Raw genomic sequence first — 17,839 nt, forward strand, 5'->3', positions numbered from 1 at the left:
TCTTCAAGATGATTTGATCAACTCTTGAATTTTAAAACATTTTTTCCTTTTGACTGTTACCTACAAAAATTAATTTATGTACTTCCAATATTTTTACAGTTATCAAGAATGCATTTATTCTTCAAGGTCCAAAACATGAATGGATTTGTGCAACAGAAGTTGAAGATGATAAATTTCTATGGTTGTCTGTACTCCAAAATGCCATCAAAAGTAGTATGGAAAAGTGAGTCTGGACTTCAAACACCAGGGGTGCCAATCTGCCCTGACAAAGACAACATATTGTTTTCTGTTCCAGAAGATTCAGTAAGAAGCAGAATAATGGTTCATCATGGATGATCGGTGGATGAACTAGGGGGACGCATAAAGTTACTCCTAACTTTTAAACTTTATCATCTATGCTCAATTATGTGAAATGGATAAGAAAAATTTGAATATAAAAATCTGAACCACTTCTTTTGATAGTTGTTTTTCATGGACATTATTATTTAATCTGACTGACAAAACCTAAGACTGAATAAGGATATTGAGTATTTAAAGATTTGTTTTCTGATCTAATGAAAAATAAAGTCATAATGAAAAGTATTTCTTAAATGATCAGTCTAGAGAAATGTCTTAATCTGCTGGTGATTTATCAACATCTTTTAACATTTCCATGAAATAGTTATGGATTTTAAAAATATGTATAAGAAATCTAAACAGTACTTTACTAAAAAACTGGTCACATATATCCAAAATATGAATGTATTTCTACAGAGAGCATTAAAAACATACCACTATAAAGCACTAAAATTTTCTGTAATTCTTAAGTGTTCTTTTGTTGCAAAATTAAATTCTTAGACCTTCCAAATAAAATGGTTTAAAAATTTGTTACATTGCTAAATTAGAAGGCCGTTTGGTAGAGGGTGAGGGGGTACAAAAAACAAAAACGAAACTTGCCTGTAATGGAAATTAGCTGAGTAAAAACTGAAGAAATTAAGACAATTCTATTTAAAACATAAAAAAATAAAAATAGGTATTGAGTAGTTTTCTGGGCCCTTAAAGCTTTAATTATTTAATAAACTGAAGCTATAACCTGGTTAGCTACTTTGAAACTTTGGCTGATATATGCAGTAGTAATAGTTTTACTCAATTAATGGTAGATAACATTGTATTAATCTTGGAAGCTTTTGGCTGTCAGTTTCCTCTTTGCTTCAAATTCTCCTTTAAGGAAATGAAATCTACTAGTACAGTCTAGGATTGTGAAGTAGGCTATTTTAAACATTTTCTTTTTTCTATAACAAAAATACAAATTCCTTCTAATTCTTAAAAAAAAGTACAAAAGTTAAAATGTTTTTAATTAGTGTAAAATCACACTTCTGATTATGATAAAACCATGCAGCTCAACATCTATGTCAGATAGAATAAAACATTAAAGGAATGCCTGCTCTTAGTCAGCAATAAATGTAAATTCACAAATGTGATCAAAATGGAAATACCATAGAATACAAAACAAATCCCGAGACACTACATTATCCTGAATAGGACATACTTTAGAAACTCTTTGTTAACAGGAAAAGTCTCTCTCTATAGCAAAAGAATGGAGTAGAAATGGTAACCCACTCTAGTATTCTTGCCTGGAGAGTCTCATGGACAGAGGGGCCTGACAAGCTACAGTCCATGGGGTCACAAATAGCTGGACATGACTGAGGGACTAAACAACAAAAACATGGCAAAAGAAAGAGTAACAACAGAGCTAAAGATAACTAGGAATCTTAAGGAATTTTCGTTTATTATAATAGTGAATAATTAAGATCCTCAGAAGTTCTAAAACATGTTACTTGAAAACACTTCTAGAGACTGATGAACATAAGCTTATAATTGCGAGTTTAGTGCATAAATCATGCAAAAAGTGACGTCTGCAGCTGGACAGTACTTTTGTGGCTTGCAGCGTCAACACTTTCCCTTTGCTTCTAGCAGACAATTTAAAAATGCCTATCTTTAGTTATTTCCTAATTTTACAGGACTGCCGAGGAATTAAAATCTCACACACAACAAAGTTTAAGTCACAGGTGATCCTGATCAAACGTTCGTAAGGAAAACATAAAATCTGCCCTCTAAGCTGATGTGAAAAGCTTGAAAGTGCCATGAGACTCTTGAAGAATGTTGATTACAGCAGAGCTTATGGTTAAAGTATGCCTTATCCAATACAGTTCTTTCAAATTAAAAATCAAATAGGAAACGCATTTTAAAGATTGTTGGATTCTTTAAGTATTAAGCCTAAAAGACAAATTGACAGTTTATTTAGTCTCCTTTTGAAAATATTTCTGAGTTTGTGCTTAAGGTGTTAAATGAGAAGCCCACTGTGTAAATCCAAGCAGTGTGAGGTTTTGGCCACTAAGTATAATGCACCAAAGTTATGAGATAACACGGGGGGAGGGGGGCTGTGCCAACAAACACAATACACCCTCCAGAAAAAGTCATCCTGACCCTTTTATTGTTGAAATTAAAAAATAAAAGATACTTAAATACAATGGTGAACATATAGGGCAAAACAGAATCATAAAATTTAATGTTGAATTAAGCAGTGAGCTGAATGTCTGGGTCTCCAAATTGGCTTTGAACCCAAAACCGCTTAAAAATGGGTATGTTCACAGTTAACGGCAATTGGCTTATAGGTGAGAGAATGGTCGAAGCTGTTCCAGTTGAACTTCCAGGGAAATTCTCTCCTCAAGAACATCCTGAAAAAGATGGAAAGACAAGTTATGTTTCAACATATACAAAAATGAAGGCACATCTAACAGCAGCTCTGCATCAATAAAACAATTTCCGTTCCTTAAGAAGATGAAGGGACAGCTGTTCCTTTTAGAAACAGTTTCTTTATAGGTGCATGCATTAAAACACAATCTTAATTAAAATCTTTTTTTCTCATTACTTAAAATCAGGGTAATCGAATGTTTTTTTCCTTCTTTATTAGAAAAGCCAGTATTTGCAGATGGTGGTTATTAATGCATGAATTTTGCACGAAGCCCACCCCTTGCAGTAACTGCAGATACGCTGGTTAACAAAGATACTCTCCCCTGGTGATTACCTCTGGTCATAACAACTCCTGCACCTCATTTTGAGATTCCGTTTCACAATGAATAAATGTATTTTATAATCAAAATTTCTAATGACTGTCAATTTGGGGCAGTCTTTTCAGTCAGCAACTTCTTATGAAGCCATATCCTTTTTTTTTTTTCTCATGTTTTAACCAGAATTACCTCCTATCTGGTACCACACTTTCTCAGAGGATAATGAGAAAAGTGATTTTTAAAACCAGCTTCTATATACATGTTTCTATGGTTTTCGTAGTTCTTCAGAAAAACATGCATTAACAAAACTTTCACCTCAAGGTATGCTACTAGCAAGCTTGTCATTTAGTTTTACATTCTTCCTTTACAATGGACCAAATTCACAAGTCATAGAACAGCTATGAATATCTTCTTTGACTAAAGAGTTATACAAGAATATTATTCCTTTAACGTATATTTATCAAATGCCCAACATGTGTGAAGTTTTGAGGACAGAGACATGATGGTTATAAATCTATCCAGGACAATCTCAGTTTATCTCTGATGTCCTGGCCTACACATTAACATATCCTTTTCTCTTCAAAGTACTCTGGTTTGAACAATGTATTACATGGTCACTGTAAATGGGGATGATTATGACTTAGCCTCAGTGAGTTCAGGTTAGTAGGACAGAGACACTAATGTGCCATAGATATGGACAATTTAATAAATGCTAGAAAAGGAATATGAACAGAACACAGAATATTCTGTATTCATTTTACATTTCCATGGACTCCTTCCTCATCTTTATGGTTTACAACCTTGCTACTCAAAGTGGAGTCAACTGTCCAGGAGCATCTCCTTCACCTGGAAGCTTATTAAAAATTGCAGAAGTCTCAGGTCCCTCTCCATACTGGACATGAATCAAAATTTTCATTTTAACATGTGACCCCTTCCTAAGTGTATACAATTAAGGTTTGAGAACCACTGGTTTATAAGATGTGAATGCCTAATAATGTTGATGAATCATACATGATTCTGCTTGCTGGTTTCTATGTATACGGATTCAAAAAAATCATGGTTAGTAGTAGTAAGCAAGAAAACAAACTCATCCTCTCAAGCACAGATGACAGAAGTACACGCTGGCCCTGAGCACCATTTCTATTTAAGGTTTGTCTTTTCTGTTTTAGAGATGATCTAAATTGCCCCCATCCCTCTTCTTTAGACCTGTCATTTTCACAGAATCTTAGTTGTTTTGATAAAAGGATAAATTTACAATACTCGAATCATTGTAGAATTAGTGTATAGACAGCCACATATATGATCCTGGAGGTAGCAGAGGTCACAACATTTCTACTCTTGGGTTTCATTATGAGAGTTAACGAACATTTTCAGCTCAGTTCAGTAGCCCAGTCGTGTCCAACTCTTTGCGACCCTATGGACTGCAGCACGCCAGGTCTCCCTGTCAATCGCCAACTACCAGAGTTTACTCAAATTCATGTCCATTGAGTCAGTGATGCCATTCAACCATCTGGTCTTCTGTTTTCCCCTTCTCCTCCTGCCTTCAATCTTTCCCAGCATCAGGGTCTTTTCAAATGAGTCAATTCTTTGCATCAGGTGGCCAAAGTATTGGAGTTTCAGCTTCAGCATCAGTCCTTCCAATGAACATTCAGGGCTGAACATTTTAGGAATATGCTTTACATACATGTAGGATAAGGCAATCATACAAGAAATGAGTACAGGAAATTCTTTTTAATATTAAAAGATTCAAAGGCATATAAAACATTTTAGATCCACACTTCTCCTGCTACTTGGAAAAGTTTCATACTAGCATAAGAACTGGTGGATCACCTCCAAGTCTAGTTCAACAATAAGAGGCTCTGAGTCCATGGAACTTTCCAAATAAAGATTCAGAAACTACATTACCTTTAACTGTTGCTGCAATTCACTATTCAATCTGGCCAAAACTGTGTTGGTTTCCTTATTGCGTCTAATTGATGCCTGAATAGCTTTCTTATCTTTCCCAACAGACCTGAGAAGATAAAGAGAGCAAAAAACGTGACCTTCATTCTTATTATTAAATTTGCTCCATTCTTCCCTGTGATCTATGGCTAATCCCAGAATGCTGAGGAAGCATCTTTGCCCTGCTAGCATAGCTCAACCTTGCTTGATCAGTTTTAAAGCTCAACCAAAAACTACTAAGCTTCAGAGGCTTAATTACTGTAGTTATTGATTTAGTGACTTTTCTGTAGAATCACCTGAGTTTAAGTCAGTGCAGAGGAGGTATAAGCAAACTTTTTCTATAAATGGTCAGACAGTAACTATTTTAAGCTTTGCAGACCATACCATTTCTGCTGAATATTGTTTTTTTTTTTCATCTTTTCTTTTTCTCTTTTTAAACAAAAATGTAAAAAAATTTTTACATTTTACAAAAAATGTAAAAGTCCTTACAAAAACTGGCTATGGGTTGACTTTGGCCCATAAGCCCTAGTTTGCCAATTCTTGATTCTAGAACAACCATAGTTAAAACATCAGTGTTACTGTGCACTATAATTTTTAAAGTCTGCTCTAGGATTTGTAACTTGAGTTGAACTATTAGGCGGGTAAAAGTGGGAAGAATATTCCACGTACTCATAAATGAGAAAACTCTCAAAGCGGAACAGTGGAGGACCTGTGTTCAACTACAGGACCAGTGTGACCATAATTCCTTTCTGTTTAATATTTTTAATTACTGTGCATTTTGTTTCCAGTAATTACACGTGTTTAGGAACAGCTTTGATTACCGAGGAATAGAAGGTTGTGATGCAAGAACAGCAGCTAGGACACCTGTCTTCTGTGTATGTTCATCAACTTCTGGCCTTAATTCATCTTCTGATTTTAATCTCCTTCGAACAGGTTTAGGTGGTGGAGCAAGAGGTGTTGTGCCTTTGCTCTGGGAGACAAGAATTTCATGAATAATAAGCATTTCTTGAAGACATTTGTGGTTCCGTTAGCACTTTGCCAACATCATATGCTTTCTTTAAGCCTTTCATTCTCTTAAGAATTATGGGTCACTTGTCCTACTTTAAAGCAATTTATGTATTTGTGGCAACAGCTAACTTAAATTACAATGGGAAAGAATGTTCCTAGTGACATCACAAGTGTAAATGTACCTATTAGACAAAAATTTTTACAGGGTGACATAACAAGCTCAAGGCCCAGATTCTGTGACTCAAGGCTATAATATTCAGTTTTAACATAACACACTCAATATGTATCTGTTCAATAACTATAAAAGAGAGTCTCCAGAAATATGCGTCCAGTATCACTATAGGGTTTTCTATTCAAATATCCTAAGATATATTATCTTAATGAATACTTTATAAAGAAGTGGAAAACCAGGTAATTCTTTAAAAAATCTTTCATTAAGATATACAAGAGCTCTTAAAAATGAATGGCTATTTTATTGGAGATCTGTCCTCAACAGAATCAAATATAACTGTCTGGTATTTACTGTAACCTGATTTGACCTGTTAATAAATAAAAACAAGAGTCAACTGCCATCCCTTTGGGTAAATATTATTTTTAATCTATTGCCATTTACTCACAAAATAAAACTATTAAAAAAATTACAGAAGTACTAACAGTAAAAAAAAAAAAAAAAGTGTCCAGAAAGTAGCATTTAAATACTTTCAGAAACACTCACTGTTTTAATGACTACCAGGGATGTCTCAATGATAACAAAAAAAGTGACCAAAATTTTTTTCTCAAAAAGTGTCCTGTTATCTGCAATGTACTTTGAAATGCAAACAACAGATAAGAAGGACGGATATAGAGAGAACGATGCAGGTATAAAGCAAGTATATTAACACAAGGAAAAATGTTATATTTTTCTATTTCTTTAATTCTGTATTTATATGAAATGAAGAACATTCACTAAACATACTGATAGTCATTTCGTTATATATGTAAGTCAAATAATTATGTTGTACACCTTAACTTATACTGTGTTATATGTCAATTATATCTTAATAAAACTGGAAGAAAAATATAGTAAATATTAATAGTACAATCAAGGTGTGGCTTTATTGTACAATATAAAATTCTTTTAACTCTTCTGTATGTTTAAAATTTTTTGCAATAAATTTTTGGGAAAACATTCCTAAGACAGCTAAAAAAAAGCAGAGAGTATAATATTAACCTTAGAGGGTTGATAATCTTTCCCTGTTATACTCAGAACTGAAATAACAGAAACTGAGTGTGACAAAAAAGGAAGTTCTACTTCATGTACTTGAAACAATGTAATAACCACACAAAATCTGAGAACCTGTGGCACGCATTAATACAAATGACAGGCTATCATCTCTACCTCTAGGTGGACTGTATTCTGAAACAGGTTATATGTATTACAGTTTAAGGCAGTGAAATGGGTTAGATGATCTCTAACTTTACTTGTAAGATTTTCAAATTATATCATATAATTTTTATATGTATAAAACAATCAATACTATAAAAGACTTTTGTATACCACATTGGCGGGAGCACTAGCAGCTGTCTTTTCTTCAATTTTACTATCTGTTTTGGCAACTCGAGAACTTGCGGGATCAGAAGATTTTTCAACCTAGAGATGAGTATATTATTATTACAAATTATATTTAAGTAACACACATATATGAATAAATATATAAGTAACAGATTAGAGAGCAAAACGTTTAGAAAACATTCATTCTAACAGTAAGAAGCTCAGATGAAGAGGAGAGGAGTTTGAGACTACCTTGTGAAACGATCATGCATCTGCCCCTTTAGGGCAGAGAGGGAAGAGAATACATCTCTGAGGGGATGGCAGACGATGTCTGGGAAGTTCTTTGGTTGGGGGAGGGTACGTACAAGTACCCGCTGCACACCGCTACTCCCACCTCAGGCCTGCTCTGCCTTCTTGGAGGTACAGCCCATTTCCCTAGTAGCACCAGGCCAGGAGAAAAGTTTGAAGAACTAGCTGGTAGAAAATTTTCCATGGACCAAATCTATAAAACTCTTTATGTAAATTATGCCAGTCAAACGTCAGTTTTTTTAATTAGAGAAGATCAGTATAAATTGGAATAATCAGAGCAAACTTCCCCTCTTCCCTCCAACTCCATATTTACACTTATGAGGACAGGGATCCCTGTCCCACATACAGAAGTTTTTGCTGCTAGAACCAAACAGTCCCGCAGAACACTGGCTGCAAAGATGAATTTCTGGCATCCTGTGGTCTGTAAGTCTGTCTAACTGATGTGACTTACTCCCATACAATTTTCACCAAATCACACAATCAAATGCTTAGCATTAAGATGCAACCCCATAAACTGGCTTATTCTCAAACAAACTGAGGGTAGCTATGGCAACCACAGCTTCTTCTTATACAGAAATCTTTGAACCACATAATCAGATGCTTAGCATTAAGATGCAACTCCCAGAACAGTGTTTTAGCCAAAACCAGATGGTTGCATCTTTTCATGTGACATCTACCCTTCACCCCGATATTGATTCTTACTAAGCATTTTTTTTTTTTTTCGATTCTTACTAAGCATTTTATGCAACCAGTAGGTGGTCTGAGGCCAGTGAGAAATTGAGAAGCATTGATCTAGGGAATAGAAACCCTCTAAAAGCAGCAACAGCAGGTATTTTACTCACTGATGTCCCTTCTATTATCTGCTCTTTTAGGGGTTCCTCTGTTTAAAGACTGGCTTATGAGCACAATATTGGAAGATTCCCAGCAGAAAATTAGAGAAGCCCTTGAAAACTGACCGGCAAGACCTCTGGATGTTTCTCGGCTTCATCATCTTGTTCTTCATTTACATTTGATGCAGCAAATACTTCAAATTGGCTGAAATCTGCAAAATTTGGTTGTTCTGGTATCTGCTGAGGTGAGGTACTAGTGTGAGTTATTAGGCCATCGGCATCCACTGGGCGATGCACAACGGGACCAGGAGCCTACAGGAGGGTTTAGGATACAGGAAGGAGCAAATCATTTTACTGATCTAGTGTCACAGAGTAGCTTTCCTTTTCTTTGAAAATTTATTATAAGGATGCTCTGATTTATTAGCTGAAAATTCAGGAGGGTGAGCTACAGTAACATTTAGCTCTAAAAAACCTTGAGTGAAATGCCAAGACACTAAAAAATTAAGATAACAAATCTCCAAATAAAAAGACACTTTCACAAAATTCTTATTGCCAAGAATGTGCAACAAAGGAGAGAAGTTCTGGCCTCAATCTCTGATTCTCCCCTTGCGTCTATTTTTTCTTAATTAGGTTGCTGCATAATTGTTCATTATTTTAAAAAACTGTTTTTAAAAATGTTTCATTATGTTTCTAAAAAGACTGTTATCTTTAAAGTGTGAAAACCAGTGCACTCTCCTTCAATTTGTCCTCCACTCTTTACAAGATCAATTCTTCTAAAGTCTCCACTTGAAAACTAAACTTACTGAGTATCTACTTTTGACCAAACAAATAAGGTCCATCCTTAACAAAGCTGATAATCTAGTGCAGGATACGAGAAAAGTAAACAAGGGATTAAAATACAGTGTGAGGAGTTTTGTGACAAAGGAAGCACAAGAAGCTAAAGGAATAAATCTGAAGTCTCTCCCCTGCTCACCCTTAAAAAATCCTCCATATCCTACAAGAAAAACTCCACCATCTTAGTATGATATAGGAGATGCTCTGTCATTTCCTCACCTCTTCAATTTTATTTCCCATCACTCTAGTTGTACTACACTCAGCAGCTTTTCCTTGAAGAATATGCCAGGCTTACCTTACCCTCTGTGCTACTCCTTCTGGTTGTAATGCCTTTTCCTCAAGAAATAGTATTTTATCTTTCAAGTCTCTGCTTAAGTCTAACTGCCTTCATTTTACTTGACTTTTTCAGTGTGATCCCTGATGTTACTAGCTAGGACATCTATGCTAAAACATTTTATAAGTATGTCTACTATAGCATTTCTATTATAACTGTTTACAGGTCTGTTTTTCCCACTAGACTGGTTCTTGAGTCAAGAGATAATTCACTGGGTTTTACACCTTAATGCAGTAAAAGTATTTTCATTGGCCCTTTAGATAAAATAAATACTGGAATATTCAAATTTCAGTATCTTTGATAATTAGGAAACCATCTTTTTAACTACAAATAACCAATTTCATTATAAGACTCTAACTCAGAAAAATCAACCTAATTCATTCATGTAAAAATGCAGCTAGTCAGTCACATAAAACTAAGCTACAAACTAGAATCTATTTTGGAACATAATAGTTTTATGCAGATGAAACAACTTTGACCTGTTAGTTGTGCAACACTTTATTCACTGATGCAGTAACACATCTAGGGAGATACAGGGAGGTTACCCTGAGTCACTAATAGATCCAGGACACACATGACACTTCCTATCCCTCAATACACTGATCCTTCTTCTAAACTCTCCTTTGCCGAGACACTATCATTTGGTTCACTTCTACGTTTCTTTCAAAAAACAACCCAAATCATTATTGGAATTCTTATCCTCTAAGAAAAGACCTAGCTTCTCCGAATTAAATATGCATTAAGAATGACAGTTAGGCAATTCCCGATTTTCAAACTAATTCTAGAATAGAATCAAAGACCTAACAGATAAACTGACCAAGGGGACTGTAATAACTGATGCTTACTAATAAAGACCTAGGAGAATTACCTGTGAGGGCTGTGGTCTTGGAGGCACTGCAGGAGGTTGGGCAACAACTCCAGCCTGTTGCTGTCCTGTGTGAATACACAAGTCTTCTTTTGGTAAATATATATAATTACTTTGCTAGTACAGCAGATAGGCTGAATGAATGTGATCAAATGATAAAGATTTCAAACGCCAATGTATAGAACTGGAAGCCAAGTCCATCTCGTCAAACTGCCTGGATATGGTTGAATCTCACAGCCTCTTCTCAGACCTCACTTCTCTTGCTCTACTGCACACAGCACTTGTCCTGCTCCTCCCTGTTCCTCTAACACTACACGTTCTTGTTTTCTTCCCACCTTTGTGACTACTTTTAGCTATCCAATACGAAGACTTCCAAATTTCCTCTTTCCATTTAGCATTTTAGTATATCATTTCTATGTAAATGATTCTCAAATAATATATCAATCTTGCTTAGCCCATAGGTCCAGCGACCTGTCGATTTTTCTCTTCTTTCTCATCATTCCAACCACATAATATCAAAAACAGAACATCATCACCCTCTATCCTAACTTTTCTATTTTGACCAACAGTAAGACCAGTCATATAAAAATTGAACCCTCTGAGTATGATGACTCCTCTCTCTCCTCTGTCATGTAATGTAAGACCTATTAGCTTTTCCTCCTTAATATCTCCACATAAAATATTTTTTTTTAAATCTCTTGTGGCATCTCTCAGGTTCCCATCTTTATCATTTGAACTCACATTTTAGACAGTCATTAAGGAAAATAAATTCCCTCTCATCTCATACTTTTTCAATTTAAAATTTTTCTTCAGATAAATATCAAAAAATAAGAGAAAACAAGATACTGTGTGTCTTTAATCAACTAAATATATTTAACAATTTAACATATTTAATTTGTATCACAGTTCTCTAACCCCTACCTGTTGTGACAGAAAAGGTCCGATTCATATCTAAAGATGATGATCTAGAATGAGAGGGCTGAGGCCTTGGAGGTGGCGGTGGTGGTGCAGTGTTTTCAGGCGATGTTCCTGAATGAGACCTGCAAAATGGCCCCGTTACAGTTGGTCACGTTATTGCAGCTTTTCTTTTTAAGCAATCAAACTTAGCTAAGCAGCAAAGGATCTTATTGGTATGACATTTTCTCCAGAGGGTATACAAGTATTACAATGAATAGAGTATTATTTACAATGTGCATTCAACAAGCAGTTACTTAATATAGCAAATAATCTTCTTTATAATTATACATTTAACAGAATTTTAAAGAACTTTTAAAAAAGTTATTAACATGAATTCAAGGTAGACTACTAACCAAGTGTAATGTTTTCATATTCAGTTAAAGGCAATATTAATCTGAAAAGCTGTTTTCAAAGAAGAGTAACTGTACTTTCAGATATGGTTAGCTTTCAACTTACTTAAATTTGGTAAGCTGAAGTACACTTTGGCTTGACTATGTGAGACGCCATCTCATCTTAAAATCACTCATTTTAGAGGTGATTATACTCATGTTCACTCACTCTGGAGATCTGCTTATTAGCCACCAAAGTCTTCTATATTCTGAAGAATCTCATGAACTAAGACAATCTGATCCTCACTAATAGGAATAAAAAGACTAAAATCCCAAATGAGAACTCTAAGATATATGAAGAAGCAGCCTTCTGACTGTGTGAGCTACTGGAAAGTCTATGTTACCAGTGTCTCCATACATCCTCCAGGTGTGTGGCAAAAGACTCTTATGATGTACGAAAAGCACCAGAGAAAGATGCTTCTGTCCTGTGCAGTTTTGAGAGGATGGTGAAGCCCTGGGAGACAGACCCCTTTGCCACCTCACCCTGTCCTGTATCATTTTTGTTTGTGCCTGAAATGTTAACATGTGACACAGGTCTTCAGGATGGGTAGGTAGCCCAACACTAGGCTGCGTGTCCAGATGACATTTTAAAACACCAAATTCTTTTGGTACTTGTCCCATAAAGCTCTAAAAGGAAATTTGCACATTTCATACTTAAAGAGACTCTCACTGCTCAGCTACCAAAAAGGACTGTATTAAACCGACTGCCAAGAAGTTATCAGTTTATTTTAAACCTTCCACAGAATACCAAGAAGACAACGATTCCTTTTGCTTTGCTTTTCTTTGGAAAGAATAAAAATCATTTCCCTTTTATATAAATCAATAGGTAACCTGACAGCCTTTAGAGAAGTGAAGAACTGAGAAAAATAATTTACGCATGCATGCATGCTAAGTCACTTAGACTCTGTGTGACCCTATGGACTGCAGCCCACCAGGCTCCACTGTCCACGGGTTCCTCAGGCAAGAATACTGGATGGGTTGCCATTTCCTTCTCCGAAAATAATTTATACTTGGTTTCAAATAATTTTCAATATTAAAATGTAACAAAAGACTTTAATTATGCTTTTTTAATGAACAGAAACACTAACCTTTGACGAGTTACGTTGTTTCCAATCTGTTCTGGATCCGAAGTAAAAGAGTCTGAACTACTGTACCCATCTGCTGATAAATGGGATATATCCTATTTAATAATAATAATTTCTTTACTTTTTATTCTATATGCCCTAAACAGGTCATTGAATTATTGTTTCAAACCAGGGATATTCAAAGATTGGCCAACAGGTTAATGTTTCATCATTGTATTACTAACCATAAAAGATTAGATATAAATCAAATAAATGGTGTACTTATACAACAAAATACTATGCACAAGAGCAATTACAATCTAAAAGAGTTACTGTTTGATAATAGAGAAATATTCAAAATCAGTTACAAGGAAGCAGGGCAGAAAATAGTCCATATATCACAATTTCATTTCATATAAAAATATACCATGCACAAAGATTAAGGTGGACAATGAATGTTAATTATGGTCATTTGTGGAACAGTGAGATTATAATTTGTATTTTATTTTTGTTTATTACATTTCTACAAGTGTGAATAGTTTTTATAATGAAAAAAATTCATTTTTAAAGGATAAATTAGAAGCATTTTAAGTTAAAAAGCGAACTTAAAAACTGTTTATGCAAATTTAAAAAATTTTGATAAAGGAATAAACTGTGCTTAGACAATGATAAAACTTATGAAATTAGCCAGAGGGTACCAATTTTTCACCTGAGGACATATTTTCAATTTCCTCAAAATCTTATAAAGGAGCAGAGAATCCCAGAATCAGACTAACAGCTATGAAGCAATAAAGAAGTTTTAAAACAGAAAACTCAAGGGATAATCTGAAGAAATACTATGAAATACCTTTCAAGAGTTATAAATTGAAGGGACTGGTTATTTAGTTTCATTTCAAAGTGTATCCCGCTTCTTCTTCCTGTCAAATCACTGAGAAGTTTACTAACTGGTACAGGAATGATGTTAAAATTAACACATTCCCATTTGGACGTTGTTAATAGGCATCTCAGACTGAACACGTCCAAAACTGAATTCCTACCCTTTTTCCCACGAATCTTCTACTACAATAGACTTCTTCAATTTCCAGTTGCTTTGGCTAACATCCCTTGAATTACCCTGATTCCCTTGCCCCCACCCCTCACATCCTGTATCACAAAGGTAAACAAATCCTGTGGTCTTTTCCTACCAAAATTTAGCCAGAATCTGACCACTTCTTAGCACTTCTACTGCTACCACCCTAAGCCAAGACATCATCATCTCTTGCCTGTATTATTATAACCGTTTCCTAAAACCATCTTTCCCTGTTTGAATTCTTGCCTTCTTCTGATCTCTTACCAGTATAGCAGCCAGAATGATCTTGTTAAAAAAGGAAGGTCAGGTTACATCACTTCTCCATTCAGAAACCTTCTAAATGGCGTTTCATCTTTCTCGGTAGAAGTCAGTCTTACACTGCTCCCCGGTTACTATTCTCCCACATGCTAGTTCTAGTTCAGGTGTTTGCCGGCTGTTTCCAGCAGATATAAAGAAGGCATCTTCCCTAAACCAGGGCTCCATACTGGTTATTCCTTTGGCCTAAAACGTCCTTCCTTAAGATACACACACAGTTAAATTCATCTCCTTCAAGTTTTAACTCAAATACCACTTTTTGGTAAGGATTTCTTTGATCACCTTACTTAAACTGTCACGCCCTCTCCCCTTTCACAACTTAATTTTGATCCAGGGTATTAACTATATCCTAAGATACAGTTATTTTTATTTCCTTTTTCTCTTGTCTCCCCTAGAAAATGCAAACTTCATAAGGGCAAAGAATTTTTTGTTTTGTTTACTGCTGAATACTCAGTGTCTAGAACAGAGCCTGACACATATTAATAGTATTCCATTAACAATGACTGAATGAGCACGTACACAATTTCCTGTGAGAGGAAGAAAGGAGTGGGGAAGAGCTAGCTGAGAGGGACGGCCAACAGGAGAACTGCCTTGAAGCAGGTGCAGTGGCAATTGGCATCCATTTATTAATATGGAGGGTAGGGGTCTTTAAAAGGATTGACTATTCTCTGCATTATCCAGTGACGATACTATTAAATGGCTATATATTCAAATTATTCAGATTCTAAATGTAGACTAAGGATAAGAGACAAGATGGCAGAGGAGCAGGTGGAAGTGGAGTACACCTCTTCTTCACAGATGCATCAGGAACACATCTTCAGATGCAGATCTTGCAGAGCATCAGCTTAGAGCTAGCAGGAGTCCCTGACCACTGGAAAGGAATATACAGATCCACACAAAACTAGGCAGGACAAAGAAGGGAAGGGAAAAAGAGGAGGAGAGTTAGCACAACTGAACCTGTCCCCAGCAGGTGGGGAAGTGGAAGAAGGGGTGATATCCCCATATCAGGGCAATCGGTTGGGACAAAGGGGAAGCATCTGAGACTACTGGAGAGTGAAGGAGCTGATCTGTGACAGTCTGAATGGAGTGAGAACCACACAGACAATCTGTGCCATGGCCCTACATAGCCTAGGGAGGGACACAGCCCACCAGAACGCAGAGCAGCTGGGAGCTGGAGCGTAACCACAATCCCAGGGCAAGGATTGCTATTAACTTTGGGGAAACAGCCGCAAGGGATGGGAGGGAGGAGACTGCTGTAGGGAATGCCTTTGGAATAAAGTCAGGCAGCCATGGAAGCAGGGTGTTACTGCTGAGTCACATACAAGGAGTGGAGCCATCACTTCTCCCCCTATATGCTGGCATGAGCAGCTGAGTAACAGAGGAATATCCCAGAGAAGGTGGCCATCTGAGTGCCTGACATGCCAAGCAACAGAGAAGGACCCCCATCAGACCCTCTGAACGCCAGCTGCCAGAAGCTAGAAAGAGATTCTAACAGCACCATATCTCCTGTGCCTGTGGCTGCCAGCTTCCTGGCATACCTGGCGCCATCAGAGTCCCCGCAACCTAAGCAGTCGCACCACCTCCACACCTGGTCCTCCCTGGGGCAGACCCAAGTCCTAGAGGCAGCCTCAGGAACTAATTCCTGTAAATGACCCACAAGCAGAGGTGGGGATAAAACCACAACTGAGTTCCAGGGGCAGAGTGGACAAGGAAGAGGGTTGAAAACCTTTTCACCAGCTATACAAGCTAGAGATTATATCCACATGATCAACTAGGCAGACGCTGTGTCTATGGAATGCATAGAAGGGCGAGTGTATCCACAAAACAAAATGCCCTAGCTCTGACAGCTGTGGACACTGGAGGCAAGAACCTCCAAGAGGAGAACTAGATTAGAGTCTGTGCTGTCCCCACAGCTGGTCTAGAGACCAGCTCCCCCAACACTGGAGGGTTTCCTAGCGAGGTGGAAGTGGACTGTGCATCACAGTAGGGGAAAGGATGCTGACAGCTGAGACCTGAGAAAAACATTTATTATTATTCTTATATTTTGATTTGTTCTGTAGTTGATTCTGGTTTTCTTTCCTCTGATGCTGTGGTTGTTGACTTCATTATTATTGTATCTATTTAAGCTTTTGAGAATTTTTTAAAACACATTTTATTTCCTTCATATACATCTATCTCTACATTGGCTTTTTGCAGATCTGTGGGGCTTTTTCTTTGTTGTTGTTTCATTTTGTTTCCTTCTTACTTATTATACAAAAATTTTATTTATATATAAGATTCATATATTATTTATATATATGTACAATATATACACTACTGTATGCAATATATTCTTTATATATATATATAGAATATATATACACATATATATAGAATATACAATAAGATTATTACATATAAACTCTTTATTATATATAAATCTTTTTTATATACTTTACTTTTCTATTTTTTTCTTTCTTCTTTTCACCACGTTTGTTAGTTTGTTTGCTTTATTCCTCAGCTGGCTCTCTTCTTTGGTCTTGTTCTGTTTAGTTAGTGTTGTTTTTAATTTGTTGGTATCACTTATGGTTTCTTTGGCTCACAGGGTCACTCTCTTGTACTTTGTTTCTTTGGACTATTTTGGTTTTGTGTGTGTGTGTGTTCCTTTGTTTCTGTTACAATTTGTCTGATTTTGAATTTACCATTTGTCTGGGGTTCTTTTTTGTGTGTGTTTGTTTTAATCCTCTTTATTGCCATAACAAACAGCTTGTGGGATCCTGGTTCCTTGATGAGAGATTGGGCCTGAGCCTCTGGGTTGGAAGCACTGAGTCCAGGACACTAGATGGCCAGAGAACTCCTGATCCCAGGGAGTATTAATTAGTGAGAGCTCCCATGAAGGCCTCTTCCTGTATCCAAGACCCAGCACCACTCAACTGCTGGCAGGACCAGCAAAGGGCAGGTTACCCAAACAACAAGCAAGACCTCAAGAGGAGACAGGCGTCCTATAAACACCCCAAAACATACCACTAACACAGACCTTAGAGGGGGGAAAAACTCACCTTCTCCCACCAGAAGGCAAGCACAAGTCCCTCCCAACATAAAGCCTACACAAACCACTGGACCAACCGCACCCACTGATGGCAAGACCAAAAACAAGACAGGATATGTCAAACACAGTAAGTCAGATAACATGAAAAAACAGAGAAATATTGTGCAAATGAAGGACCAAGGTAAAAACCCACAACACCAAATAAACAAAGAGGAAATATGTCAACTACCTGAAAAAGAATTCAGAGTAATGACAGTAATGATGATCCACAATCTCGAAATAGAATGGAGAAAATGCAAGTCATTTAACACATTT

At 36.5% G+C, this 17,839-nt stretch overlaps 2 protein-coding genes across 14 annotated transcripts in view; one reads left to right on the forward strand and one right to left on the reverse strand.

The window, feature by feature from the left end:
• The window catches only part of ECT2L (epithelial cell transforming 2 like), an 89,877-nt gene extending 88,594 nt beyond the window's left edge, over positions 1-1,283 (forward strand). For 5 of the 6 annotated variants that reach the window (XM_059889587.1, XM_059889586.1, XM_059889590.1 and 2 more), the window contains one exon: positions 100-1,283. In XM_059889587.1, the coding sequence (XP_059745570.1) occupies positions 100-227 (128 nt within the window). In that variant the 3' untranslated portion in view covers positions 228-1,283. The remainder of the gene's footprint in view (positions 1-99) is intronic. The other variant, NM_001191539.1, reaches the window with a different exon arrangement.
• A 1,166-nt stretch (positions 1,284-2,449) lies between these two features.
• Positions 2,450-17,839, reverse strand: part of REPS1 (RALBP1 associated Eps domain containing 1) — an 89,988-nt gene continuing 74,598 nt past the window's right edge. For 4 of the 8 annotated variants that reach the window (XM_059889786.1, XM_059889785.1, XM_024996761.2 and 1 more), the window contains 8 exons: positions 13,137-13,209; positions 11,624-11,742; positions 10,706-10,770; positions 8,796-8,981; positions 7,537-7,629; positions 5,813-5,961; positions 4,956-5,061; positions 2,452-2,717 (listed from right to left, as the gene is read on the reverse strand). In XM_059889786.1, coding sequence (XP_059745769.1) covers positions 2,649-2,717; positions 4,956-5,061; positions 5,813-5,961; positions 7,537-7,629; positions 8,796-8,981; positions 10,706-10,770; positions 11,624-11,742; positions 13,137-13,209 — 860 coding nt within the window. In that variant the 3' untranslated portion in view covers positions 2,452-2,648. Of the gene's footprint in view, positions 2,718-4,955; positions 5,062-5,812; positions 5,962-7,536; positions 7,630-8,795; positions 8,982-10,705; positions 10,771-11,623; positions 11,743-13,136; positions 13,210-17,839 lie in introns of all 8 variants that reach the window. The other 4 variants (NM_001193011.2, NM_001354364.1, XM_024996762.2 and 1 more) reach the window with 4 other exon arrangements.

Source organism: Bos taurus, chromosome 9 (genome assembly GCF_002263795.3).
Source record: "Bos taurus isolate L1 Dominette 01449 registration number 42190680 breed Hereford chromosome 9, ARS-UCD2.0, whole genome shotgun sequence".
Lineage (NCBI taxonomy): Eukaryota > Metazoa > Chordata > Mammalia > Artiodactyla > Bovidae > Bos > Bos taurus.